The following is a 26935-nucleotide window of genomic DNA, read 5'->3' as shown; positions in this document are numbered from 1 at the left end:
ATGGAGATAAATTGTTTCCTTTCCCCCCTCTTTTCTCTTCCATCCATCTTCAATAGTACCCCGATTAAAGCGGGCAGAGTCTGTCCCTTCTGACATCAATAACCCGGTGGACCGACCATCAGAGCCGCAGTTTGGGACTCTTCCGAAGGCTCTAACTAAAAAGGTACTGGGCTTACAAAGAGGGGGCAATGCCCAGCAGAGGACCCCCAGAAGAGGATTGCACCCCCGTAACTGGCCAAACAATAAAAAAAAACAGAACCAGGCTGCAATCATAGACACATTTACCTAGGGCTAAGTCTCATTGAACTCAGCAGATTTCACTTCAGAGTTATTTGGTTTGTTTAAATTAATTGCTTATTAGGCATACAGTAGAAACAAACTTTGCATAACTGGAAGCCAGTTATAATTTCTTTGCTTAAGACATCTGCTTCTTTGGGTGCAGATCTGAACTAAATTTAGCTTGTAAAACTTCTTATTTTGTCTTCTGGTAAATGCTTTGCACTATGATAAATATTGCGTTTTATATTGAACAAGTATTTGATAATGAATGTGCATGTGACGTGCTCCTCCTGGTTCTTCCCCTGTTTCTGCGAGCTTTATAACCTTTTAGAAGTGATGGAAAACATTCTGGCTGAATCAGAGCTACCAAGGCTTAAGGCTCACGATTTCTGCCTTCTCTTGGCCGTTTCCAGGACCACCCGCCAGCAATTAACCACCTCGACTCCAGCAGCAACCCATCTTCCACGACCTCCTCCACGCCGTCTTCCCCAGCCCCCTTCCCGTCTTCCAACCCCCCCAGTGCAACGCCACCCCCAAACCCATCTCCCATGGGCCAGCGGGACAGCCGGTTCAACTTTCCAGGTAAATTTGTGGTCTTGTTCTCTGGGACCAGGGTGGTAGAGCAGGGGATGGTTGGAGCAGAGACGCCCCTACCATTAGGTTAAGTTGTTTGACTTATACTTTTAATACTAGGGAAGAGGAGTAGGTTTATCCACCTCAGGGGCAATGCACCTTGATTTGGATATGTGTGGTTTGCTATAAATGGCAGTTAAATCAAGTTTTGCATTGTTCCTCTGAATGTGAAAGGAGGTGATGCATTCTCCAACCCAGCTGCAATCTTTCCAAAATGCATGCACTCAGATGCACCCGCCTTGCCTGTTTTGTTTTACAATTTACTAATGATGAACTTGAATTAATTCACTGAATTTATGGGGGCAGTTGCTGACATGGTTTTCTCACATGCTAATCTCTTGTGATTTTTTTTTTTTACATTTTGTTTTGCTGTCCTCTCCTCCTTTTCCTTCTTCCTTTTTTAAAAAGCTGCCTACTACATTCAGCATAGACAACAGTTTATCTTCCCAGGTGAGTTCTTCTGCTTCTAACTGGCTGGTGCCATTTCTTCTAACGCTCCTGTTTCCCCCTCACTCTCAGAACAGAGGGTGGGCTTAGGGCAAAGTGACTTAACTTCCTTCTGCATGATGTGTCAACGTTCTGCCCGGCTTGCATGAACAAACCAGAACACTTCCTTTCCCCTGCAGTGCCAGTGTTGTTTAAACAGCACAGAAAGTGCTGACGGGTGCAAACCAACAAAAACTATTATTATTATTATTATTATTATTGATTTCCTTCAATGGAATTGTTTCAAGGCGATGTAAAATAAAAACTTTGGTTTACTGATGTGGTGGCAAACATGGGGCTCTCTGGATATTGTTGGACTCTAATTCCCATCAGCCCCAGCAGCTGAGGCCTGTGATCAGGGATGATGGGCGCTGTAGTCCACAAAGAGCCAGCAAAAGCAGCACTACAATATCTTGTTTGGTGCTGGCAGTGTGGTGAGTTTTGTATAAAACACCAAAGCAGATGTAATAGTGGACAGGCACAGCAGAGAGAGATGAAGGCATTGTGGTGGGACACAGATTTTGTGGATCTGGAAGTCCCAGGTCTGATCCCAGATATTTCCAGATTAAAAGGGACATTAAGGATGTGATGAGAAAGACCTCTTCTTGCAAAATTGGAGGGGCACTGTTAGATAAATCAGGGGTCAGCAAACATTTTCAGCAGGGTCCACTGTGCCTCAGATCTTGTGGGGGGCCGGACTATATTTGGCGGGGGGGAATGAACGAATTCCTATGCCCCACAAATAACCCAGAGATGCATTTTAAATAAAAGGGCACATTCTACTCATGTAAAAACACACTGATTCCCAGACTGTCCACGGGCCAGGTTTAGAAGGCGATTGGGCCAGATCCAGCCCTCAGCCTTAGTTTGCCTGCCCATGGATAAGATACTAGGCTAAGGTAGTAGTTTCCTGTTGCCAGCAAAATTGTTTTGCTCATATGATTCACTAAGCTTGGAGTGCTGGTCTAGTCTTGTAGGAGCTCAGTTACTGTAAAATGGTGCAATCTGCTTTCCAGCACTGCATAATATTGCCACTGTGTGATGACTAGGGTCACATAAATGTGTAGCAGGCCTCATGGGAAGGTACCACTTCAGTCCACAGTTGAGGGGTGAGGAGGGAATCATTTATTAAAATGTTTTCCCTGCACTGCATGTAGAAAGCACACACACATCAGGAAGAGAGAATTTAACCTAGATTTCTAGAAGGTTATGTAGTAGATTTGATTCCCCATCAGTCTGAAGTCGTACACTCCAGGATTGCTACAGACTATGATTCTTCTGAATTCTGTATATTGGGTCTTTAGTTCTATGCGGCTAGGTACTTATTGGGTAAATGTTACTGCAGCTGTTGAAAGCAAAACAACGACAACCTTGAACTACAAACATCAATTTCTTTTTTCCTATGTTGCTCTTTTCTGTAGAAATTCCCAACACCCCCCAAGTAACACAACCTTCGGAAACTACTGAAAGCACTAAGTAAGTTGGTTAGTCTTTGTTTCTCTCTCTTTCTCCTTCTAACAATTCTGTTTGGACAGGAGGAATTAACTAATAAACATTATGGTGTATTCTCACTGCCCAACAGGCGTGCTCCTGTTCCAGCCAACTAGATGTGCCCTTCTCATAGATACTCCATTCTGTTCCCCTGCCCAGTTTTCCATTTTTCTTTTCCGGTCGACTTTCAATATTCTGTGGTTACTAAGCATGGTCAGCCCTCACTAGTTTTTGTTTTTTTTAAATAAATCATTTAATGCCAGGGTCAGGGTCCCACCACCATCAGGCATGTGGACATAATCATGTGACTATTAGACAAAATTGCATATATAAAAATATGTACAGCAGGATAAATTTACACTAAAATGCTGGCAAATTTGGGAAGACTTACAAAAAAATCGCAAACCGATGTGGTGAACTGAACCTAAGGCAGGAAAAATGAAAGAATCAGCAGTGACATAGTCTCCCATCTCTACCTGAACCTCAGTCATTGGGCCATCATAACTCAATCATTTGTGCCATTTTGCACTGTCAACTCCTCAACTCTCTCGTTTCCCTTTTTCTCTGTCAAATAGTGCTGATGAGCATCTAGAGACGGATGGGGTTGAAGAACGTGACGTGGAGGTAACTTTCCATTTGTTGAGGGTTTTTTTGAGGAGTGAAATTATTAATTTGTAAAGCTGGGGTCGCCAGCCTTTGTGAATCCATAGGCACCCACACTCACCCTGCAACCGAGCGCACACAGAGCAGCCTATTCTGTTGGCTACACTGGAATGTTTCTGTTGTTCTCCAGGGGGTGCCCCTCTGGAGCCTCAGTCTCAGGAGGTAAAAGCCTTTCCCCGAAACACTTATCCAAGAAGTTCGGGTTCAAGGTGCAGTCTTGTCTCTACAAGCCAAAGTCAGCACAGTCAGTCTTGGCCCAAAACACAACCCAGAGGCTAGGTCAGGCCACAGTTCAAGGTTGATTAGCACATAGTGTTCAGGCAAGGTGCAACTCAGCAAGGCAGTGGAATCAGGAACAAGGAGTCAGAGACTTATGTGAGTGCCTGGTCCATCCCAGTGCCTCTATACAAATCTGTGGTGCAACCACATTTGAAATACTGTTTACAGTTCTGCTTGCCTCACATGAAAAAGGATATTGTGGAGTTGGAAAAGGTCCAGAAAAGGTTCAAAATTATCATTTCATTTCACTTTTAATTTGTATACCGCCTTTCTATATTACTGTACACAAGGCGTTTTTTACAGCAACAACATAAACAACAAAGAACGCACACCATATAATGAATACAAAAACAAAACATATCAAATAAAGTAATATTCAGTAATCTATTAGAATATAATAAAATTAACTCCCAAAACATCAGCAAATAATTAAACAGAAATTCGCCCTTAACCATTGCAATAAGTAATTACTAAACTGTGAGAAATAAAAATAACTGCAAGTCACAATGCATAAAATACCACAATACAAGCAAAATCATGTAAAAGGGTCAAAATGAGAAACAAAGACTCACAACTTATGAAATTATTTAATTATATAAGGGGATGGAAAAACTCACTGATGAGGAAAGGTGGTAGGAACTGGGATTTTTTAGTTAAGAGACAAAGCGAGTAAGAGGTGACAATATAGCATATAAAATGAGGTCATACATTTTCTAATACTGGGGAATGATCAGGAGCTCACCAAGTTAGTGGCTAAATATCTCTATTTGGTTTTTTGTCATCGAAATACACTGCAGACGTCTGATCTCCCTGGAGACCTAGAGATGTGACGATAGACTGCTCTGCCTCCTTTCTTTTAGCAAAAGTTTTGTGCCACTGGGGAAGTGGGGATTCTGTGTTGATTTGTTTTGGATGTTTGTATGTGATGCCAATAAAAGGTTTGATGAAATATATATATATAAAATGATGCATGGCAGGGAGAGAGCGAACAGAGAAAAGTTCTCCCCAACCCTCTCTCACAATGCTAGAACTGCATTCGAGATAAACGTCGGAAGATTCGGGACAGACAAAAGAAGGGCCTTATCTTCCACTATTAAACTATTGAATTTGCTTCCACAAAAGGCAGCGGTAGTCATCAATGTTCCTGCCAACCAAGCAGTTCGAAAGCATGTCAAAGTGCAAGTAGATCAATAGGTACCACTCCAGCGGGAAGGTAAATGGCGTTTCTGTGCGCTGCTCTGGTTTCGCCAGAAGCGGCTTAGTCATGCTGGCCACATGACCCGGAAGCTCTACGCCGGCTCCCTCAGCCAATAAAGCAAGATGAGCACCGCAACCCCAGAGTCGTCCGCAACTGGACCTAACAGTCAGGGGTCCCTTTACCTTTACTCATCAGTGTGAATCCATTAAAAGAGGATTACACAATTTTTCGGAGGATAAGACTATTCGTGGCCACTAAACATGGTTTTACTCTTGCTTCCACTGCCAGATGCTTCTGAATTCCAGTTTCTGGAAACCACAGGAGGGAATTGTTGCTCAGGTCTGGCTTGCAGGCTTCCCACAGACATCTGTCTGGCCACTGTGAGAACAGGATGCTGGGCCAGATGAGCCATTGGCCTGATCCAGCAGGGCTCTTCTTATGTTCTTAATGCAAGGTGTTAGGGTGTGTGCATGTGTCTAAGAGTATTGGAGATTTAGCCATGCTGAAGTGGGACGATCCAAAGGGTTGCCACCACAAGGCCCTAGGGAGGGAGGATGTGGCAGGCCAGGACTATGTATCTGATACTCCCGTCACCCATTTCTTTCCCAAGCACGTGGAAGACCAAGAACAGAACAAATCGGAAGCCGAGGATGATGAAGATGAGGTTGACGACCTGCCGAAACGGCGAGACCGCTGGCGGCGAGGGGTGATGTCCCGGAATGTCAGCCAGACCAGTGTCTACCTGCAGGAATGGGACATCCCCTTTGAGCAGATCAAGCTGGGCGACCCCATTGGCCAAGGGCGGTGGGGCAAGGTCTACCGGGGGAAATGGCACGGGGAGGTGGCCATCCGGTTGCTGGAAATCGATGGGAACAATCAGGACCACCTGAAACTCTTCAAGAAGGAGGTGATGAACTACAGACAAACCAGACATGAGAATGTGGTCCTTTTCATGGGGGCCTGCATGAACCCCCCTCACCTAGCAATCATTACTAGGTAAGCACCTTGATTTTTTAAATTATTATTGTTATTATTTTGGCACTTAAAAAGAAATTAGATCTGCTAGGGCATTGCTAGTTCAACAGTTCCAAACTGCATATCGAAGGTGTGGCTCCTGGCCTCATCTTTTACTTTCCAAAGTGTCCCATCTAAAGTTTATCCTAAAAGAATAATATTGAGCGATAAGCAATAACTTTGTAAGCTACTGAACAATCCATAAATTTAATGAATCGGAAGAAGAGGTGAATAATCCTCTAAAACCCAAGGGTGCGTGTGGTGAGCCTAATGAAATTGCATAGGCGGATTTCAGAACTGCTATTGCATTTCTGTTGTCTTTGTCCATGGAGTTTTCTTGGCAGGGATACTGGAGTGGCTTGCCAGTTCCTCCTCCAGGTGGATCACGTTTGGTCAAAACTCTCCACTATGACCTCTCCATTTTGGGTGCCCTGCTCGGCATAGTTCATAGCTTCTCTGAGTTCTTCAAGCCCCTTCGCCACGGCAAGGCAGTGATCCATGAAGGGGTCACTGCCTTGACCAGCATGAGTTTGACCAAACTGCGGGAGGCAGTGGAGGACAGAGGTGCCTGGCGTTCTCTGGTCCATGGGGTCACGAAGAGTCGGACACGACTAAACGACTAAACAACAACAACAACATTGCATTTCTGAGGGGAGCATTACTTTACCTTTGATGAGAATCTTACAGAATTTTCATGGGAACTTTTACATTTTTTTAAAAACAGGTTTTCGGTTTGTGCTGGTGTTGTGTGCTGGTGCCCTGTTGATTATATTGCATGCTTCTTTGAGTTACTTGTTGAATGTGTTTGGTGTGGGTTTTTTTTTTTTTTAAAAAAGATACAATTTTGATTTAATTCGGTGTAGTTTTGATATTTGGTTGCCTCTTTTTATGATGAGCTGCTATGTGAGCTTGCTATTAGGTGGAATAACAATTTTAAAATACAAATCAGTGCATTGTTTGTTCGAAAAACAAAATCTGGAGATCCGCAGTTATGCTTTTGACCAAGGTTGCAAACCAGCCCCTAACCTCGGTTGCAAGCCCTGGTTTGAAGACAACCACGCTTAGTTCTGACAGTTAATCATGCTGCATCATTTATACCCTTGGACTCTGTCTTCTTACCTGCTTACCTGTGGATCTGTAGCTTTTTTCAGCCTGGGTATGTGATGAGATAGTATGAAGTGGGCATAACCGATCCTTATATCATTTACTCATCACAAGACAGTTCTGATTTTTCTTCTTAACTCAATTGTCTACCCACATCTGCCTTAGCTTCTGCAAAGGAAGAACGCTTCATTCGTTTGTAAGGGATCCCAAGATATCTTTGGATATTAACAAGACCAGGCAGATCGCCCAGGAGATCATTAAGGTAAGAAGCATTTTGCATAAGATTATTAAGGTAATATGTAAGGCTACCTGGGATAGGAAACCATTTTTTCCCTGTGGAAAACATGAATTGGGGGCTGGAGCCAATGGTGGATGGAGCCACTGCTCTGCCTTTCTGCCCCGCCTCTTCTGTTTCTCTAGTAAACATTTGAACAGGGATGGAGAACATCTGTGTGTCTCCAGATGTTCTCCCATCCTCCCCAGCCAGCATGGTCAATGGTAGTGGATAATGGGAGTTGTAGTTCAGCAACACCTGAAGGCCACCGGTTGCCCATCCTGGATCTAAAACATTGACTGTCAATACTGATTTTGGCAGTGGTACTTAGTGGTTAGGTTTCTCTTTCAGGGGCTCAGGCAAGGACATCTTTAAATACAGTGGTGACGCAGGTTGCGAACGTGGTCTGTGCGGGATGCATGTTCGCAACCCGCAGCGTTCGCAACCCGCATCTGTGCACACACGGGGTGCGATTCAGTGCTTCTGCGCATGCGCGACTGCCGAAACCCGGAAGTAACCCTTTCCGGTACTTCTGGGTTTCAGCAGTCCGCAACCCAAAAAAAACGCAACCTGAAGTGGCTGTAACCCGAGGTATGACTGTAACTGGCTTTCTTTTGCCCACAAATGGCTGATATAAACTACGTAGGGCAACAAAGCTAGTGATATTTGCTGTGGGCTAGTAACTTGGGGAGATTCATTTCAAGGCTGTGCTATTTCACCATACCATAGGAGCCCACTATGGTATGGTACAGTATAGGTGACAGGTGCGTGCAAGATGAGCAGAAAGAGTAGGAAATGTTATATAAAGCAGGAGGGGTCTAGGAGTGGACACAGCAGGGGTTTGACCAGGTAGCACGCCAAGGAATGCAGATCTGCCTGCAAAAAGGCTAACACACTGATGTTTTCCAGGGCATGGGGTATCTCCACGCAAAAGGGATTGTGCATAAAGATCTCAAGTCGAAGAACGTTTTCTATGAAAACGGAAAAGTTGTGATCACAGACTTTGGTCTGTTCGGGATATCTGGTGTGGTTCAGGAAGGAAGGTAAGTTTTCTTTTGCTACCTCTTTCTCCATTCGTTTCTATGTGAACCAGGAATTGAACGTGGGACCTTCTGCCACTGAGTTATGGTGCCTATAGAAGCCACATACCCACCCCCACCCCCACATTTCATTTCATTTTATTTACCGTACTTTTCCATCTAAGACAGTCCCATGTATTAGACGCCCCCTATTTGGTGGGGGGCTTAGAAAATGAGCAAGTGGGGTGGGGGGAACCAACTATCACTCACCCAACTGGCACACGCTAACAATCGCAAGCAACACAATCCAAGTTCAATCCAAGCGGCAGCCAATCCGAAGCAGCCTTTTATGCATCCACAAATAATCCACCCGATTGACAAAGCAGCAGCCAATACAAAGCAGCCCTTGCAGCAGACACCATTCACTCACCCAATCGCTAGATCCTGCTCGCGGAGGCAACCAATCACCCGTCTCCCCTCTGCACTACCCATGTATAAGATGCCCCCCATTTTTTTACTTTATTTTGGAGTAAAAAACCCTTTATTTTGGAGTAAAAAGGGACGCAGGTGGCGCTGTGGGTTAAAGCCTCAGCGCCTAGGACTTGCCGATCGAAAGGTCGGCGGTTTGAATCCCTGCGGCGGGGTGCGCTCCCGCTGCTCGGTCCCAGCGCCTGCCAACCTAGCAGTTCGAAAGCACCTCCGGGTGCAAGTAGATAAATAGGGACCGCTTACCAGCGGGAAGGTAAACGGCGTTTCCGTGTGCGGCGCTGGCCACGTGACCAGGAAGTGTCTCCGGACAGCGCTGGCCCCTGGCCTCTTAAGTGAGATGGGCGCACAACCCCAGAGTCTGTCAAGACTGGCCTGTACGGGCAGGGGTACCTTTACCTTTACCTAAAAAACCCTTGTCTAATACATGGAAAAGTATGGTATCTTGTTCCACTGAGTTATCCCCTCCTTTGAGTTCCCAAATTGTGTTGGCCTTGTAGAGTACTGGCTTGGGTCCAATGTTAGCCCCGCTCAGGGTAGACCTGCCAAAGTGAACCAACATGGGTTCGCTCGTTTTAATGGGTCTGCCCTGCACCAGTGGCAAGACAGGAGCAGTAGCCAGGTCAGCTGCAAAACAGGTGAAACTTCTGTTGCCATCTTCCTGCTTTGCTTTGCTGCTGCGTCCCCCTGAAGGGAGAGGAGAGATGCCAGACCATCCCTGGACGACCCACCCACCACTGATTTGTAACATTGGCCTTGACCCCAGATTTCTGGGTGGGGTGGAAAGGTTAAATGCGGGGGGGTGCTGGTTCGATGGGGATGATTTTTGGACTAGAGGGAGGTTGAGGTTTTGCTTATTTGCTAATTGGGGGGTTATAGTATTGCTGTGATCATTGTTTTGAGTATTGTAAACGTTGTTTACTACTGGCATGTCCCTGTCCCCCCCGTTGCATGGATGTTATATGAAATATTCATGTATTATATGACGCACCCCCCCCTTTCCCTATAATATTGTGTATTGTTTACCTTTTTTCATTTTGTTGTAAGGAACGTGGAAACCTTTGTGTGACAAGTGACTAATAAGTTTAATAATAATAATAATAATAATAATAATAATAATAATAATAATAATTTATTATTTGTACCCCGCCCATCTGGCTGGGTTTCCCCAGCCACTCTGGGCGGCTTCCACAAAAACCAGAAATACACTAAAATATCACAGATTAAAAACTTCCCTGAACAGGGCTGCCTTAAGATGTCTTCTGAAAGTAAGGTCGTTATTTATCACTTTGACATCTGATTGGAGGGCGTTCCACAAGGCGGGTGCCACTACCGAGAAGGCCCTCTGCCTGGTTCCCTGTAGCTTTGCTTCTCGTAATGAGGGAACCGCCAGAAGGCCCTCGGCGCTGGACCTCAGCGTCCGGGCAGAACGATGGGGGTGGAGACGCTCCTTCAGGTATACATAAATGGAATGCTCTGAGTAGAACTTTGCTGGGTACATCACCAAGTCCAGTAACGCTCCCCTTTCTGACACCAGGCGTGAGAACGAACTTAAACTGCCCCACGACTGGCTGTGCTACCTGGCTCCAGAGATTGTGCGTGAGATGGCTCCGGGGAAGGATGAGGATAAGCTGCCTTTTTCCAAGGCAGCTGACGTCTATGCTTTTGGGTAAGTGTGAGAACATCAGTAAACGCCGATTGGTTAAAAAGGAGAAATGTCGTATTGCAAAGGCCTGCCTAAGCAGTCCAGTTTTCCAAAGACACACCCGAAAGAAGGGAGGGATGGTTCCCACTGAACTTCAACTGGCAGGGAGTTCCACAGGGTAGGGCCTGCTACATGATGATGATGATGATGATAATAATAATATTAATAATAATAATAATAATAATAATAATAATAATAATAATAATAATAATAATAAATTTATTTATATCCCGCCCTCCCCAGCCGAAGCCGGGCTCAGGGTGGCTAACAACAATAAAATAATACAACATTCTAAAATCTTTTCATTACAAAATTAATTCAAATCAAATTGATGGCAACCATTGGGCTAGAGGTCTGTGAAGATTGCCAAAGGAGGGGGTCAGGCTGTGCCCTGGCCAAAGGCCTGGTGGAACAGCTCTGTCTTGCAGGCCCTGCGGAAAGATGTCAAGTCCCGCAAGGCCCTAGTCTCTTGTGACAGAGCGTTCCACCAGATTGGAGCCACAGCCGAAAAAGCCCTGGCTCTAGTTGAGGCCAGCCTAACCTCTCTGTGGCCTGGGACCTCCAAGATGTTTTTGTTTGAAGATTGTAAGTTGCTCCGTGGGACATACCAGGAGAGGCGGTCCTGTAGTGTTCTTGGTGATGTGTCTGTTGTTGGGCCCTGACAGTGATAGACTTTTGACTCTCAATTTTCAGTTCTTAGTAACTTTTCCGTTTAAGTGAGAATACCGTAAGATCTTGGGGACATAATTCTTGGAGGAAGGGCAGAGATGTACATTGATGGGTTTCCTGTTTTAACTTTTCAAAACCTCTCTTTGCCTCTCAGGACCGTGTGGTATGAGCTCCAAGCCAGAGAGTGGCCCTTTAAGAGCCAGCCAGCCGAGGCGCTGATCTGGCAGATTGGGAGTGGCGAAGGCATGAAGCAAGTCCTCTCCACAAGCAGCTTGGGCAAAGAAGTTGGAGTAAGTGGACAGGGGATTCTGTGCTTAGTACATCAACCACCCGGGGCCGGCCCAAGCGTTAGGCAGAGTGACAGGATCTCAGATGCTGGAAAGGGGGATAGCGGTGCTGTGTTCAGAGGGCAGGCCTGCCCTGTGCCTCCTTAGCTAGCCCGCCATGTGCTGGAGGATGCTATCCAGCCTCCATTGTGGGAGAAGCACCATCTTGTCCTTTGCTTCAGTCCCCAAAATGTCTTGGTCCGGTGGTGTGGGATGATGGGAGTTGTAGTTCAACAACACAGGAAACTGCCTTATACCAAGTCAGACTATTGGCCCATCTGAGTTGATATTGTCTACTGTGGCTATAATTCATTGGCTCTCCAGAGTTTCAGGCAGGATTGAACCTGGGTGCTCTATCACTAAGCTATGGTCCTTCCCAAACAACTGGAGGCCTATAGGTTTCCCACACCTGCTACACACCTGTCTTCTGACTGCATCCCTGTGCAGGACCAAGCCTAAAGTAGCTGGGAACAGCCTAGGCACCCGCAAATTGGTTGCTCCAGAAGCTGAAATGGTAGCTAAAACGTCCTCCCCTATCACAACAACCCATGAAAGCAACCCCAAAGGATCCTGGGAGCTGTAGTTAAGTGTGCTGATAGTTGCTAGGAGACTCCCATTCCAGTCACAGTTCCCAGAGTTCCCTGGGAAGGTGGCTGGATTGTTAAACCACTCTGGGAAATCGTAGCTCATTGAAGGGAAACTCAATTGCCTCTAACTCTGGAGCCAGGATTGAAGCTTAAAACTCCTTGCACCTCCCTTGTTATAACAACCCATGAAAGCTGCCTTTAGAGTGCTCCCCAGTCTCGTCATGTTTCTCCCTGAGCTGCTTTTCAAAAACATGCCTACCCTTGTCATAGCCCCTTTCAAGCTGAAGTCAGTAACACAGCTGACTGTTAAAAATGCAATGCCGTCTTTTTAGGAAATTCTCTCTGCATGTTGGTCTTTTGATGTCGGTGAGCGTCCCAGCTTCACTCTCTTGATGGAAATGCTTGAAAAACTGCCAAAACTCAACCGGAGGCTCTCTCATCCGGGACATTTCTGGAAATCAGCCGAGTACGTATTGCCCTGTGTCCGCTTGCCTCTAAGCTGCTTCCGGAAATCGCAGTTGATTATGCTGGTTGGGGACCCAATATTTGCAACAGGGTGAAAGCTTCTGTAGGTTCATGCATATCTGCATTTAACACACTAACACTGCAGGCCCATGTGTCTTTAGTGTGCCCACCAGTGCGTCACAAAGTTGTGAGTAAGCTTGTACATGGTAAACCATGGTTTGCAGGGAGAGCTAACAAGGCGGCCTCCAAAAATTGTTGAACTCCTATTCCCATCGCACCTAGCCTTTGCCCCTGCTGGCTGGGGCTGATGGGAAATGTAGTCCAACTTTTTTAGAGGGTGCCATTTTGGCTCCCTCTGCAAGCCATGGTTTACTGTGTTTGAGCTGATCACCCTTGGCATATGACATAAATTTAAAGTGCACAACTTCCCACAAATAATTCTGGGAACTGTAGTTTGTTAAGGGTGCTGGGAATCATAGTTCTGTGAGGGGCAAATGACAGCTCCCAGGATTCTTTGGGGGAAGTCACTTGCTTTAAATCTATGGTGTGTACACGGCCAGAGTCCTGCCCACTGCCAAGGAGAATGGCTAAGCTCCCCTGAGTCCTAACCTCTCGCTACCTCTGTGAGAAAGATTCCTTGTTAGGTTACCAGCTGCCCCTCCTGAATTCACTTGTGGGTTCAGAGGGGCATATATGTGTGTGGTAATTCAGCACACGCCTAGGCACAAAGGTCTTGCTTTCAAACAGCGACACCTCCCCTGCCCCCAACCAGACTATCTACAGAGAAATGGGGGGAAAGAATTAAGGCTCCCGACAGTAAACGCGCTGTTCCAATCTCTGCTTAAAGATACAAGCATCATTCTGCTGTGTGCTGGGATCACAGGAAGCCGGCTTATACTGAGTCAGAGCCTGAGTCCATCTTGCTCAGCGTTTTCTGCACTGGCTGGCAGCTCTCGAGGGTCTCACGCAGGGGACATTCCCAGCCCTACCCGGGTGCAAAGCAGATCCTTCAAAGCCCTTCAAAGCTAACTCTGCTGTATGGCTGAGTTTTTAACCGTGAACTAACGCTCCTTCTCTTGTCTTTCTCCCTTTGCCTTTCACCTCCTTATAGGATGTAGCTACTGATGCAATAGTTGGGTTCTGCCTTGCATGCTTCCTTGTCTCCTAACCCACTCAGCAACTTGGACAACAGCTCTAAATGTGTGCACGCAAGCACACACAAAAAAACACACATGCTGCCGGTTTTTAATCCTTGGATGCCCCTGCTGCTTCTACGAATTCCTTTTCCCCACCTCTTCTCTTGGTGTGGGCTGCTGTAACTGAAATAACCATTCCTGTCTGCAAGAACTGTGGCGTTCTACTAACACCTGGTCCAGATTAACCCTTCTTCCGAAGCGTTTTCAACGGCTGCAGCACTTGTCACCTTGCCTCTTCCTGTCCCAGCCTTCTTCTCCTTCCTCTATAGACTTGTCCCCAGCGGTTATTTCTCTGAACTTTTACCAACCTGCATCTCAAGCAAGTTTGTAAGCAAACACCTAGACCAACCAAGCAGTGTTGCGTGCTTCTCCTTTTTGGTGGGGTGAGAGGGGCTTTAAGGAAATTAATAAATCCATCTGTGCATTTTGGGGGCTGGCCAGCAGCAGCAGATGGGAAAACTGCTCTCAAGTCTGTTAAGTTACAGCTTCAGTTGGGATAATTCTTGATGTGCATATTCCCCCCTCCCTCCCCATGAGAGATGGGTTAAAAACAAGAGAGTTTTCAATCCATTAATTGTTTAATCGGTTAAATCTGTGTAAATTCATGCAGGAGCAAAGCTAGCCGTCTTGAAGCCTGTAACTGTTTATCTTCCTATTTATTTATCATTTCGATCTGTCTCTCGCCTTTCTGGCTTTTCTAAGAGAAGGCAGTTTTTAACAAGTTATTTGTATTAAAAAATAATTAAAAATAAATAAGGACTTAAATAAAAACAACAATCCGCTGCCTGGTTAATCTTCTGCGGGCAGTTTTTAACTATGACCAACTTAACTGACCAAATTAATGTCAGTGCAGTAGCTCCTAGTTCGTTAAAAAAAAACCCTTATCCCATTTGTGTGTTTGCGGCAGTGTTCAACAGGGGCCAGCATTGTGGGGCATGCTTTTGCTTGTGTTTCTGCTTCCGCTTGTCCCTTCAAGGTGTAGCAGTGGGAAATCTGACTTAAGAGCAAAATTCAGAGGGGCATCTCACCCATGACATTTTTCCTCCCCGGAGATGAGCTCAGGGGCAAGGAAGTCGATGATCTACTAGAAATTTGATTCCATTTTCACTTGCAAGCAAAGCTACCTAATTTGTACTTTGGGAAACAATAGGCAAACTGAATCTCAGCCTCGTTTTGACATCTACACATCCTTGCTCTCCAGCCCCCCTGCCCAAACCCCTTTTGAATGAGTTATCCTTCTCAGGAGACCATGGCTGAACTTCTCTCCTTGGATGTGGAAGTGAGCCTGGTTCAGTTGACTTCCTGCTGGACTCTCCTTCCTTGGAGGTTTTCAAGCAGAGGTTGCATGGCCATCTGTCATGGATGCTTTCGCTGAGATTCCTGCATTGTTGGACTAGATGACTCTTGAGTCCCTTCCAGCTCTGCAGTTCTTTGATTTGGCAGAGGAAATTCCCCTGCTAGTCCTTTTCTAGGCAGGAGAGTATGGCCCCCAGCTTTGTAGTAGCAGAGCCAGTGAACTTTCTGCTTTCCTCCTCAGGGAGGGTGGTCCGAAAGGGACAAGTAGGGTGGGGGATCTTGTCCAATCTTCAGTGCTTTACAGATTTTCATTGGACCTGGGTAGGGAACTAGCAGACCCTAAGATGTTGCTGAACTACAACCCCCCCTTATCCTGAGCTAGCTGCAGTGATGGGAGACGAGAGGGCAGCAACATCTGGAGGGCAGGAGAGCTTCCTTCGGGTTTGTGTCCAAGTAAACTAGTGTGGAGGGGGAGCAATTCATGGAGGCCAAATTCGGCGGCAATGCGTCTTGAGCCAACCCCAAAGTATGTTACTTTTCCTGCTCACAGACTGGGTCAGAAACTTGGTGCTCCTGATCAACATGGCGCAGCAAGAGAAACAATTTGCAAGTGACGCTGTGTGTTTGTCTGTAAAATAGGTCACGCCCCTCTCCAATGAGAAATATTTCCATATCAGCAGAATGTCATAGGTGAGGTGCCCCCCCCCCAAAAAAATCTTCTCCCCAACAAGCTTCCTTAAGTTGTACAGTTTCAGCTGTTTTCCTCCCAGACCACTTCGGTGTTTTGCTCTCTTGTGTTAGTATATGGAACCAATTAGCTCATCAGCAGCACATGTTGTTTTTGTACAAGGTCTCAACTGCTTAATTTCCCTTTTTTCCCCACCCTCCCTTTACCCTCCACCTTCATTTCCAGCATTAACAGTAGCAAAGTTGCCATCCGGTTCGAGCGATTTGCCTTGGGAGATTTGGAATCCAGTAATCAAAAGATATAGTTTGTTGTGTGTTCATGGTGTTCTCTTCATTTCCACCCCCCGGGAAAAAATATATATATATATATCTGTGTCACTCACACACCTGGAAGTGGATCATCGGAGTCCTCTGCAAAGTTTCGCAAATAATTGAAGGGCCATGGGGAGATGCGCTCCCCTCCCAGGCCCCCAACGAGATTTCATTTTGACTTTTGTTACTTTTGCTTCTGACATCTCGAGTCAGCATCTTCTTTACTTTAAAAATGTTTACATTCTGATGGACTGTTGTTGTCTTCCCCTTGTGTGAATTATATTTTTCATGGTTAATAATAAATGTGATAAAAGGTTTTTTAATCTTAAGAAACAGCAACCCATTTCCCCTCTCCCTAAATGTTCAACTGGCACTGTTAAAAACAACATACTATGAATCTTGGTTTCATCTGTGAAGCAGCGAAGGTTTTCTGTTTCGCCCTGTGGAAATGTTCGATCTGTTCAAAATGAAGTTTGCCCACACACCCTTGGGGCATGTATACATGCAAAGTGTGAATTGGTTTGGAACTGGTTCAGCCGCCTCAGCTCGCTCCCAGAGAATTTTAGGAACCGTTGGCTTTTGTGAAGATATGTGGAAGAAAATCCCATAATCCCTTTTGAGAAATACACTTTCCTATTCTAATTTGAGAATGAAAGCAGAGGCAGAGTTTGGAAGTGGTTTAAATTTGTGTAGACAATCCCATTGTTTTTGTTTTTGTTTTAAAAAATAAGCTTAGAGGCTGCTGAAGCAACGTGGGATAGATGCTATATATTTCTGGGGAGATCTTCAAGTGTGAAATGTTTATTGCATTCAACGCTGTTTAAATGCAGCGTCGAACCCTGTTTGCTTTCCAGTAGGCGTGGATTCTCCAGAAATATAATGGCATCAGGTGATTGGCAGGTGGGTGGACCTATAACAAAACTGCCCCATGAAGGGGTAGGTGCTTTTGAATCTGGCCTGCTGGACAAGAGTCGTGTCCCCCCCCCTCCCCTGCTCCCCTGGCAAAGAAGGTAGTAGGTGATCATTTTTTACAGCAAGCTTCCTACCTCATGGTTTTTGGGGAAGGTTTGGGGTTTTTTTGTAGGTATGTAGGCGGTATCTAAAGAGCTGGAGACACTAGAAGGGAACTGAATAGGACTTTTTTCTGGAGGGAGCTGTCACTTTCTGAACAGCTACTTGTGTCTCCCCAATAACCACTATTTCTAACCCTTTGAGGCAGAGCTGGTCATTCTGTGGAACTCCATTTTTTGGGGGGGGGGTTTCTGGTGTGTACAAGGGGGTTATGGTCAGATTTTTTTGTGAGGGGCGAAGAGAGGGCACTTGTTCCAGTGATCCTCTGATGCTTTGTGTAAGCTGGATGTGGGGAGCCCTCAGCACTCCCGATGTTTCTGAACTACAGCTCCCAACAGACAGGAGTGATGGGAGTTGTAGTCCAGCAAAACCTGAAGGGCCTGTGTACACCTGGTGTAAATGAGACACAGTTTCTCATTCCGCTCCTTCCAAAGGATCCCAGATGAGGAAGGATAAAGAGAGTTGCTGGAGACTGTGTGGGGAACAGGACCGAGTTATGTCTGTCTGCTGAGGGAAATCTCAAAAGTTTTTGAGGACTTAAAAGTGGTAATTTATTAATGCTGCTGTTGCCCTCTTCCAATCAAGCAGGGTCTACCCAAGAAGAATCTTCACTAATGGCTCCAATAAGTGCTCAGCCTTTATTATTATTAAGAGCAATTTCCAAAATATGTAGGCCAAGGTATGGTAGTGGGTTAGTCTTCGGGTTGGTGGCACAAGCACTGTCCAATAGGTCCTTTGTGGCAGGGTAAAGAAATCTCGCAAGGCTGTTGTTTGTCTTGGTGGTCCACCAGTCCTGCCATTTTCTTAGAAGACTGTGAAGAAGGGGGGAAAGCTCTTTTGAGGCTTTTTCTGTGTGGTGATAACTTGTTTGGGGTTCATCCTGAACCGTTGACCGCACTCCTAAGTGTTGGAGACGGAAGCCTATTTCTGTGGGATAGAACAGTTTTTGCCTTTTTGAAGAAGACAGACTGAAGGCAGAACATCTTATTGGAAGGGAGCTTAAATGTGCTACCTTCACACTGAAAGTACTTTAGAGAAGTACCTTTTTTTGAGGGGCGGGGCGGAGAGAGAAGAGGTGTTTCTGGTTACTGCGATGCAGTGAAAAGGCCACACCTGCCCAATACATTTACGCAGTTGTGGCTTCCCCTAAAGAATCCTGGGAACTGTAGTTGGTTTAGGGTGCTGAGAGTTGATAGGAGACCCATTTTCCCCTCACGCAGCTACAGTTCCCATCCCTCACATCCTTTAATGTTGCTCTGTACACATTCTCTGCACATAGAAAGTTAGCATTTCAGGGGGAAAGAGTTCTAAGCTTGCCATGTTCAGTTTTTTTTATGAGCAGAGATTTTTGTGTGTGTGGTGTGCATGCTCATTCAACCACCACAACAGACGGACGTGGTACAAACATGTGGCCCAGACGCAGGTCAAACACTGAAAGCTGCAGTTCTGGTGGAAAGCGCAAGTTGTTTCATGTAAGCCACATAATATCCACAGTGCAACTGACGGGCCCAATTTTGGCTGCTTTATCAGTACAAGGATCCAGGTCCTTGGATTATAATACAGTGCACTCCTTTGGTTGCCTTTTCTAATGAAGAGAGATCCACTCATGCTTGCAGGGAAAAAGAGTTGGTTTCAACTTGCCTGGGGTTCAAACACTTGCCACCAACGGGAGGTCTTACCCTAAGGATTCTTACTAAATTATTTTAATTCCTGTTGCTCTGGGGAACTGTAAACCCCCTCCCAGCATTTCATTCTCAGTTAGGATCATTCTCACTTTGGCACACCTGAAATTAATAAAACTGCAAAGGAAGAGGTACCAATTCAGCATGCTTCAAACATCGCCCTGAGTGCCCAAGAGCATGATGGGAATATCTCTCTTTATTCCCAGCATCTGGGAATGTACTTGCCTAACTAGGGGTGACTAACCTGTGGCCTTTCAGGTGTCGCTGGACCCCAGCACCTATTTGCTCCAGCCAGCATGGTCAGTTGAGATGATTTCAGTCTGGAGTTCAGCAACATCTGATTGACCAAAGATCAGCCATCCCTCAAGAGAGAAAGAGAGACTGTCTTTATAGTCATTCGTAGCTCTGTTCTCCATAAATCTGGCCTAACCCTTTCCCCTACAGCTATTTAAGCTTTAAAACGTGTGATCGTTTTCAGACTGAGGGCCACACTTCCTCTTTTTCAACTTTCTGAGGGCCACATGCCAGCAGTGGGCGGGGCCAGAGGCAAACGTGGGCGAACCAATGATTGCACAGTAGGCTAATTTCAGCATGCTGACACACCCCTTTCTGTCCTCCATTCAGACAAGTACGTTGCATTGTCAGTGTTCAAGGATACGTTGGAGCCAGGTCAAAATCCTTGGGGAGCAAAGCAGGGCGAGTGAGAGGCATGACCCAACACTGTTTACATTGCTGTAAATCCAGAGTCACTCCACTAAACCCAGGCGGAAGGCAGGGTGGTGGCAGGGAATGAATGGAGTCCTCTCAGCTGTGGCTGTAATTTACCCACTTACCTAGAGTAAGCCCAGTTGAATTTGATGAGACTTACTTTTAAGAGGAAACAGAAAGAATTGCATTGTACATCATTGCCACATGAGCATTGGACGGGGGTGGGAGGAAGGGATCTCTGCCCCAGTTCGTTCCTAATTATTTGTGGGTTTTCCTTTTTGTGGTGATTGTAAGCGAGTGAATTAGCACTGTGAGGCCGTATCTTTTTTTCTTTTTCTTTTTGGTGAATCGCAGCTGCACATTAAGGGTCCCCCCTCCTCAACCGCAACTTTGACGGTGTATGTAAAATGAAGTCTGTAATATTGGTGAAAATGGATGTGTGTTTGGGGTTTTTTTCCTCCCCCTTTTCAAATGTATTGTAAACTTTGTACAGTAAATATATTATAAATATATATATAAATATATAAATATATTTTCTATCAACTTGAGTTTGGTCTTCCAGAATGGCTATTAATTTAATTTTAAAAGAAATGGTTAGTATTAACAGAGAGCTCTGAGTTTAGTCTGTGCAACTGTTTAAAAAGAGAGAGAGAGAAAGAAAGAAAAGAAGTACATTCTATGCTAATGAAATTCTGGATATTTTAGAGTTCTTTTAAGTGAATAAAACTTTGCTCTGGATGAAACACCTGAAGTTGTGTGGTTGTGTATGTGTGTGCTGTTTTTTTAAAAAATATTGTCCGCCTGTTATCTATTCTGGTTTTGAAAATAAAAAAGAAATGTCCTCAAGGGTCATCTTGTACAACCTCAAATCTGCTACTGCAGCATCTCTTTTTGGTGGCTACTTGGGCTTTGCTTAAAATCCTGTAACGAGGTCTCACTACTTTCCAAGGTGACCTGTTTCACTGTCAAACAGCCCATTTTTTATTCCCCCTCCAATGTTGTTGGACTCCTCTTCCCTGTCCACTGAGCTTTCTTGGGTTCATGATTGCTAAGAGCAGGGGTCAGCAAACTTTTTCAGCAGGGGGCCAGTCCACTGTCCCTCAGACCTTGTGGGGGGCCGGACTATATTTTGAAAAAGAAAGAATGAACTCCTATGCCCCACAAATAACCTAGAGATGCATTTTAAATAAAAGAACACATTCTACTCATGTAAAAACACGCTGATTCCCGGACTGTCCGCGGGCCGGATTGAGAAGGCGATTGGGCTGGATCCAGCCCCCGGGCCTTAGTTTGCCTACCCATGGCTTAAAGAGCCAGCAGGATAGGGAAAACACTCTTCCATCACTTTCAGAGCCATTCCAGTGGTTCACTGGAAACTCTTGTGAGCTGTAAAAAGAACACCCTGCAGTGACTCATCAAGCCTTGTGCAAGGAAAACCGGCATTTAAAGTTTTGCTGCTTTAAAAGAAAAACTCCAAACTGCTGGCAAACCGTATCAAGCAGAGAGTCAATAACAGAAGAGTGCTGCTTCTCAAGGACACAATTGGCACTTACAGTACAAAGAAAAGAAGTGCATGTTATATGTATTCAACTTTGTACACTTCAACCCCCCCTCTCTCCCTGGTGCAATTAATGACTATTCAAATAAACCACTTACCACAACTTTTATGAGGCTCATAAACAGATTCTAAATAAACCCATTGAGCTGGAAGAGGTGCAAAGAGCTATTAAAAATCTAAAAGGCTCTAAGGCACTGGGCATTGACTGGCTTACAGGGTGTTCCACAAACTATTTAGCAATGTGTTATGTACACACTTAATGGCACTATTTAATGAAATCCTAGATGGGAATAACAGTGCTCCCCAAACTGGGGAAACCTGATTTAGTGTAATGTGGCGCTGTGGGTTAAACCACAGAGCCTAGGACTTGCCAATCAGAAGGTCGGTGGTTCGAATCCCCGTGACAGGGTGAGCTCCTGTTGCTCGGTCCCTGCTCCTGCCAACCTAGCAATTGGAAAGCACATCAAAGTGCAAGTAGATAAATAGGTACCGCTCTGGTGGGAAGGTAAACGGTGTTTCCGTGTGCTGCTCTGGTTCTCCAGAAGCGGCTTAGTCATGCTGGCCACATGACCCGGAAGCTGTACGGCAGCTCCCTCAGCCAATAAAGCGAGATGAGCGCTGCAATCCCAGAGTCGGCCACGACTGGACTTAATGGTCAGGGGTCCCTTTACCTTTACCTTACTGCCCAATTAGCCTTTCTTTGGAAAGCTCTTTGTTACACAATTTAGCAAAAACAATGGTCATCTTCGAGCAGTAGCCTTGCTGGATGTCTACAAAGCCTTTGATAGGCTGAGCTGACCTTTTGTAAAGTGGATTCGTGATATAGAGTTGGACAACCCAGAATCAAGGGCATGGCTCTCTTTACCTATTTCTCCAAGATTGCTCATGGGGGTTGAAAAATCCTTTCCTGCTTAACACATTGAAGGTGTGGTGCAGCAGATGTGAAAAACTTCCAGCACCAATTTCACTGCTGGTCCCTATTCAGTATCACCCATTCTGGGAAGCGTGGGAGACTCTTGACCAGGTGGGTTGGGAGCATGCAGGCTTAAGCAGTGTGGTTTTTTCAGCCAGAGTTCAGTTCTGGCATCTCTGAGGTGAGTGCTATTGCAAGCCAGTGCTCCCCCACTCGCTTCTTGCCTTTATGCACTTTGGAGAAGCCCAAAATGATCATTTCAAGTCAAAACAAAAGCTGGCCAGTGTGTGCGCGTCTACACTTTTTTTTTTTAGATCTATGATTTCACCTAGCTCTTAGCCGCAACTGGTCATGCCTCTACAATTGCACACACATACACTTGTCTGAAGGCCCTTCCATGCTGCCCTAGCCATCTGCCTGAATCTAAGAGAACAAAGTATGACTGTTTTCCACCTTCCCATTTCGACTCTCTGGCACCCTATCTGCATAACCTAGCAATTCTAAAATATAGACGCGCTTTTACTCTTGCAAGATTGAATGTATTGCCCTTGGCTTTACTTGAGGGACGATTCCAACAGATTCCACACGAAAAGCGCTTATGTCCCTGTGGAGGTGGCAGTCCCGAATCGGTGGCGCATGCCCTTCTGGCTTGCACTCTTTATAAAGACCTGAGGAAGGAGATTATCACCCCTCTTTTATAGTCCATTCCAGGTCGCCCAACCACTGCCACAGTGCCCTTTCTCTTGGCAGATCAAGATGAGCAGGTGACAGCAAAGGTTGCAAGGTTTTTAGCTTGGGCAATCAAAATAAGATCCACTATTGATTCAAAACCCTAAAATGTATTTTATATAATTGACTTTTTATTTCTGTTCTTTGTATTTCATATTGTTGTTTTATTGCTATGACCAACAGCTGACGCAAATAAAGATTCATTCATTCATTCAATTCAATTCACTGCCCTAGCCATCTGCCTGAATCTAAGAGAACGGGGATTGGGGATGCATTTATTTGACCTGAATCAGAACCAGGGTTAACCCCCAAACCAGCTAGGGAGACAGCTTGCTGTAGTTTTTTGCACCACAGGCGGTGAATGCAAGTGTTATAAAACCAGCATCTGTTCAGGGCTGCCCCAAATCACCCAGAGACTTACTGTAACAACTTCATGGTGAATTCTGCCACCTTAAGCACTGGGCTTTACGGAAAGATCAGCTTATGGACAAGATTTCTGGTTTAAATTGGTCCTGGTTTAATTTTAATCAGTTCTATTTTTTCTTGTTAACACCACTTGTTAGTTCTCAAGGTGATAGAAAAATTGTCTGCTCTGGAACAGATAATAGCTAATAATGTTTCCACTTTCTCTAAGGGTTTGGTATCTATCATACACAAGGTGTTAATTGAAACTGAATTTGGCACCCTCACAGCCACGAAAACCCCATGGGGAGCCCAGCTAAGAGAAGCATCACTGAAATTACTGCATCTCTCCCCTGCTCGGATGTCATACATAATATCGGGCACCTCAGATGCTTGCTGGAAAGGATGTGGGGACGCTTGGTCAGTCATATTGACATTGGCTGAAAAACTGACATGTCAGAGAAACCAGTAGGAGAACACTTCAATCTCACAGGACATTCTATACACGATCTCAAAGTAGTTGTCATATTACAAAAGAATTTCAGAAATAGACTGGAAAGAGAAGTTGCTGAATTACAACCTATTACCAAACTTAAAACCAGGGAGAGACCTGGTCTGAATAGAGACATTGGATTCTTATCTCATTATGCATGATAAAGCTATTTTGGGCCATTTTATCCCTTGCTTTTTCCTGTAAGACCAATTGCAGTCGTTAACAGTCGTCAACAGGTCTACCACACCTATAAGCCAATCACCCATTCCCACCACCCTTCTGAGTAATATCCCTCCCCACCCTCTCACTATATATAAGGGTCTGGTGATTGTAACTTAAAAGGTAAAGGTAAAGGGACCCCTGACCATTAGGTCCAGTCATAGCCGACTCTGGCGTTGGGGCGCTCATGTTGCTTTATTGGCCGAAATTCCCACTGAAAGCCTAATGGGTGTGATAGATTGCTGCAGATATGCAGACAACTGAATTTCAAATTGGCAAAAATGAGAACCTCAAATTGACGGATTTGCCTTTCCCCTGTGAAAGCAACACCAGGGTTAATAAAGTGCCAACTTGTGCTTTTTGTGAGCTGCTGGTGCCATCTGGTGGCTGCTCCTCAGCGGCACACCTAGTCCATTTTTGCCTGTCAATATCTCTCCCTGAGCCACCAAACTCCCAGTTTCTCCTGGAAACTATTAGCGAAATCATCCTGGACAAGTGTTAGCTTGGGTTTCACTCCTAACATGTACAGGCCTGGTTTAGCCAAGCAGCAGGTGGCGGTGGTAGAGTCCTGGGCAACATTAGAAATTTGCCGGGCGCATTCGCCAACTACAACTCTGGATGCCAAGATGGCAGCTGACGTCTCCATCTGGCTGGCCGCTCCAGCTTTCTTAAGCAGGTAAGCTGAAGAGCTCATTTATTTCATTTATATCCCACCTTTTCCTCCAAAAAGTACGTGGTGTTTATTGTAAGAAGCCAGCTAGACAAAGAATACGCCAGTGTGCCAGATCACATCCACCATCAACCCCCAAAAGCACAGGTTAAAGCTGCACAACCCTAGGCCTCAAATTGGAGCCATCATACGCTTTCAGAAAAAGGCACGTGGGGCTGATTGTGCAGCATTTCAGGTGGGGGAGAAGGGCATGGCAGAATGTGCTCTGCTATCAAATATCCCCTCCCCTTGGAAATATTAAAACCAGGGATGGAGGACGGGGCAGTTAAACGAGTCCCCAAAAATCCCAAGTCCCCACCACAGCCTCAATCTAAGGCCAGGACAACGACTGTTTACATAAGCACCATACATGCATAACAGCAAAGAAGCTGAGAAAAGCAGTCTATAAAACTGCAGCAAAAAGCAGATACCATGTACAGTGGTATGTCGGGTTACATATGCTTCAGGTTACAGACTCTGCTAACCCAGAAATAGTACCTCGGGTTAAGAACTTTGCTTCAGGATGAGAACAGAAATTGTGCTCCGGTGGTGCGGCAGCAGCAGGAGGCCCCATTAGCTAAAGTGGTGCTTCAGGCTAAGAACAGTTTCAGGTTAAGAATGGACCTCCGGAACAAATTAAGTACTTAACCCGAGGTACCACTGTATTATACAGTTTCCTCTAACTATGCCAGGCATGTCCGAAGTCCAATTCAGGGGCTTAATCCAGCCCGCCGGTCGGTTTAATCTGGCCCCTGTGGCAGTTTATTTCCTGGGGTAAAATCCTAAAAAAGCCTGAACAACTTCAATCCTAAAAAAGGCTCAACAACTTCAGTCCTTAAAAAAGAATAACAACTTTGGTCGGCCCTCATGGCCCTTCATTTCATCAAATCTGGCCCTCTTTGAAAAAAGTTTGGACACCACTGGACTATGCGATATAGAAAACTGTAGAAACTTCACACATAATGACCAAAATTAAACGGTTTGGCCAATTTCCTTGGCTCCAACGGCTAATGACTCCTCTGGAAGAGGGGGGTCCAGGGTTCCCCCTGCCTCCATAATCCCTTAAGCATAAGGTCACGTACTCCTTGCCCCTCCATAAGGTGTGAACTCAGCCTCACAATAGGAGGCAGGAAGCGATAGAGGGCAGCATATACTCCAGACAGAAATCCACCGGGATGGTGGATTGAATCCTGAAACTTTCAAAGGAGAAGCGCAGGAAATCCTTGCAGCTAGGGGATGTGTAAATACCTTTATTCTTTGGGGAAGAGTGTAGTTAAAAGGTGTTGGGATCTGGGGTTCTTGACAGCGGTGGCTGATGGGCTCATGTTTCTACATGCCAAGCATCCCTACTTTGTGACGTATATTTGTGATGTATCAATAATATTATTGTATTATCCGTTGTCTTTTACCATTGGCCTTTTGTAAGGGAGGGGATCCCTCTCTGTGAGTGGGAGGGGCTGTGAATATTGTGGGTGGAGTCTTGTGCATGGAGCATGCCCAGTGGCATGACCTGGTAGGGCCAATGTCCTCTTGACTCTGGAGCGCAGGCTGATGCCAAAGGCATGCCTCACACTTCACACAGCAAATTAAAATACACATTTATATGTCAGGTATTTTACACCACCCCTCCAACTGAGTAATGGATGCGTCAAACTGGGGTTCGTAGTCAACTCTTTAAATGTATAGTGTGTGTACACATTCCTAAACAGCATCACTGATCAGCTTTACCAGTTTTGCTCTGCTGTAGCTAAGGAACTGGTGAAGATATAATAATAATAATAATAATAATAATAATAATAATAATAATAATAATTTATTCCCCGCCCATCTGGCTGGGCTTCCCCAGCCACTCTAGGTGGCTTCCAAAAAAATATTAAAATACCATAATACATCAAACATTAAAAGCTTCCCTAAACAGGGTTGCCTTCAGATGTCTTCTAAAAGTCTGGTAGTTGTTTTTCTCTTTGACATCTGGTGGGAGGGCAGGTGCCACTACCGAGAAGGCCCTCTGACTGGTTCCCTGTAACTTGGCTTCTTGCAGTGAGGGAACCGCCAGAAGGCCCTCGGCGCTGGACCTCAGCGTCCAGGCAGAACGATGGGGGTGGAGACGCTCCTTCAGGTATACTAGATGCCTCCTTTAACCTTCCTTGGCGTGGATGTGACCTTGGGCTCCTCAGTCCTGCCGGTTCATTGCATCAAATATCTCAGGCGAGCCAGCTTAGCAAGTACACAAGAGTCGGCTGAACAGGAACAATGGTTTATTTCCCTTATAAATTAAAACA

The 26935-nt window shown here is 45.4% G+C and overlaps 1 protein-coding gene across 1 annotated transcript in view; it reads left to right on the top strand.

The window, feature by feature from the left end:
- The window catches only part of KSR1 (kinase suppressor of ras 1), a 107180-nt gene extending 90296 nt beyond the window's left edge, over positions 1-16884 (top strand). The window contains 12 exon segments of the mRNA XM_081890772.1: positions 57-163; positions 693-861; positions 1321-1362; positions 2820-2874; positions 3465-3513; positions 5640-6025; positions 7313-7409; positions 8331-8464; positions 10464-10595; positions 11455-11590; positions 12546-12679; positions 16084-16884. Of these exon segments, the coding sequence (XP_081746898.1) occupies positions 57-163; positions 693-861; positions 1321-1362; positions 2820-2874; positions 3465-3513; positions 5640-6025; positions 7313-7409; positions 8331-8464; positions 10464-10595; positions 11455-11590; positions 12546-12679; positions 16084-16162 (1520 nt within the window). The 3' untranslated portion in view covers positions 16163-16884.
- Positions 16885-26935: the final 10051 nt, after the last annotated feature.

The sequence above is a fragment of the Podarcis melisellensis genome (genome assembly GCF_964234715.1).
Source record: "Podarcis melisellensis genome assembly, chromosome: 15".
In the NCBI taxonomy this organism is placed as follows: Eukaryota; Metazoa; Chordata; class Lepidosauria; order Squamata; family Lacertidae; genus Podarcis; species Podarcis melisellensis.
Note: the sequence above shows the minus strand (reverse complement) of the source record. Positions and strands in the feature narration are given on the sequence as shown.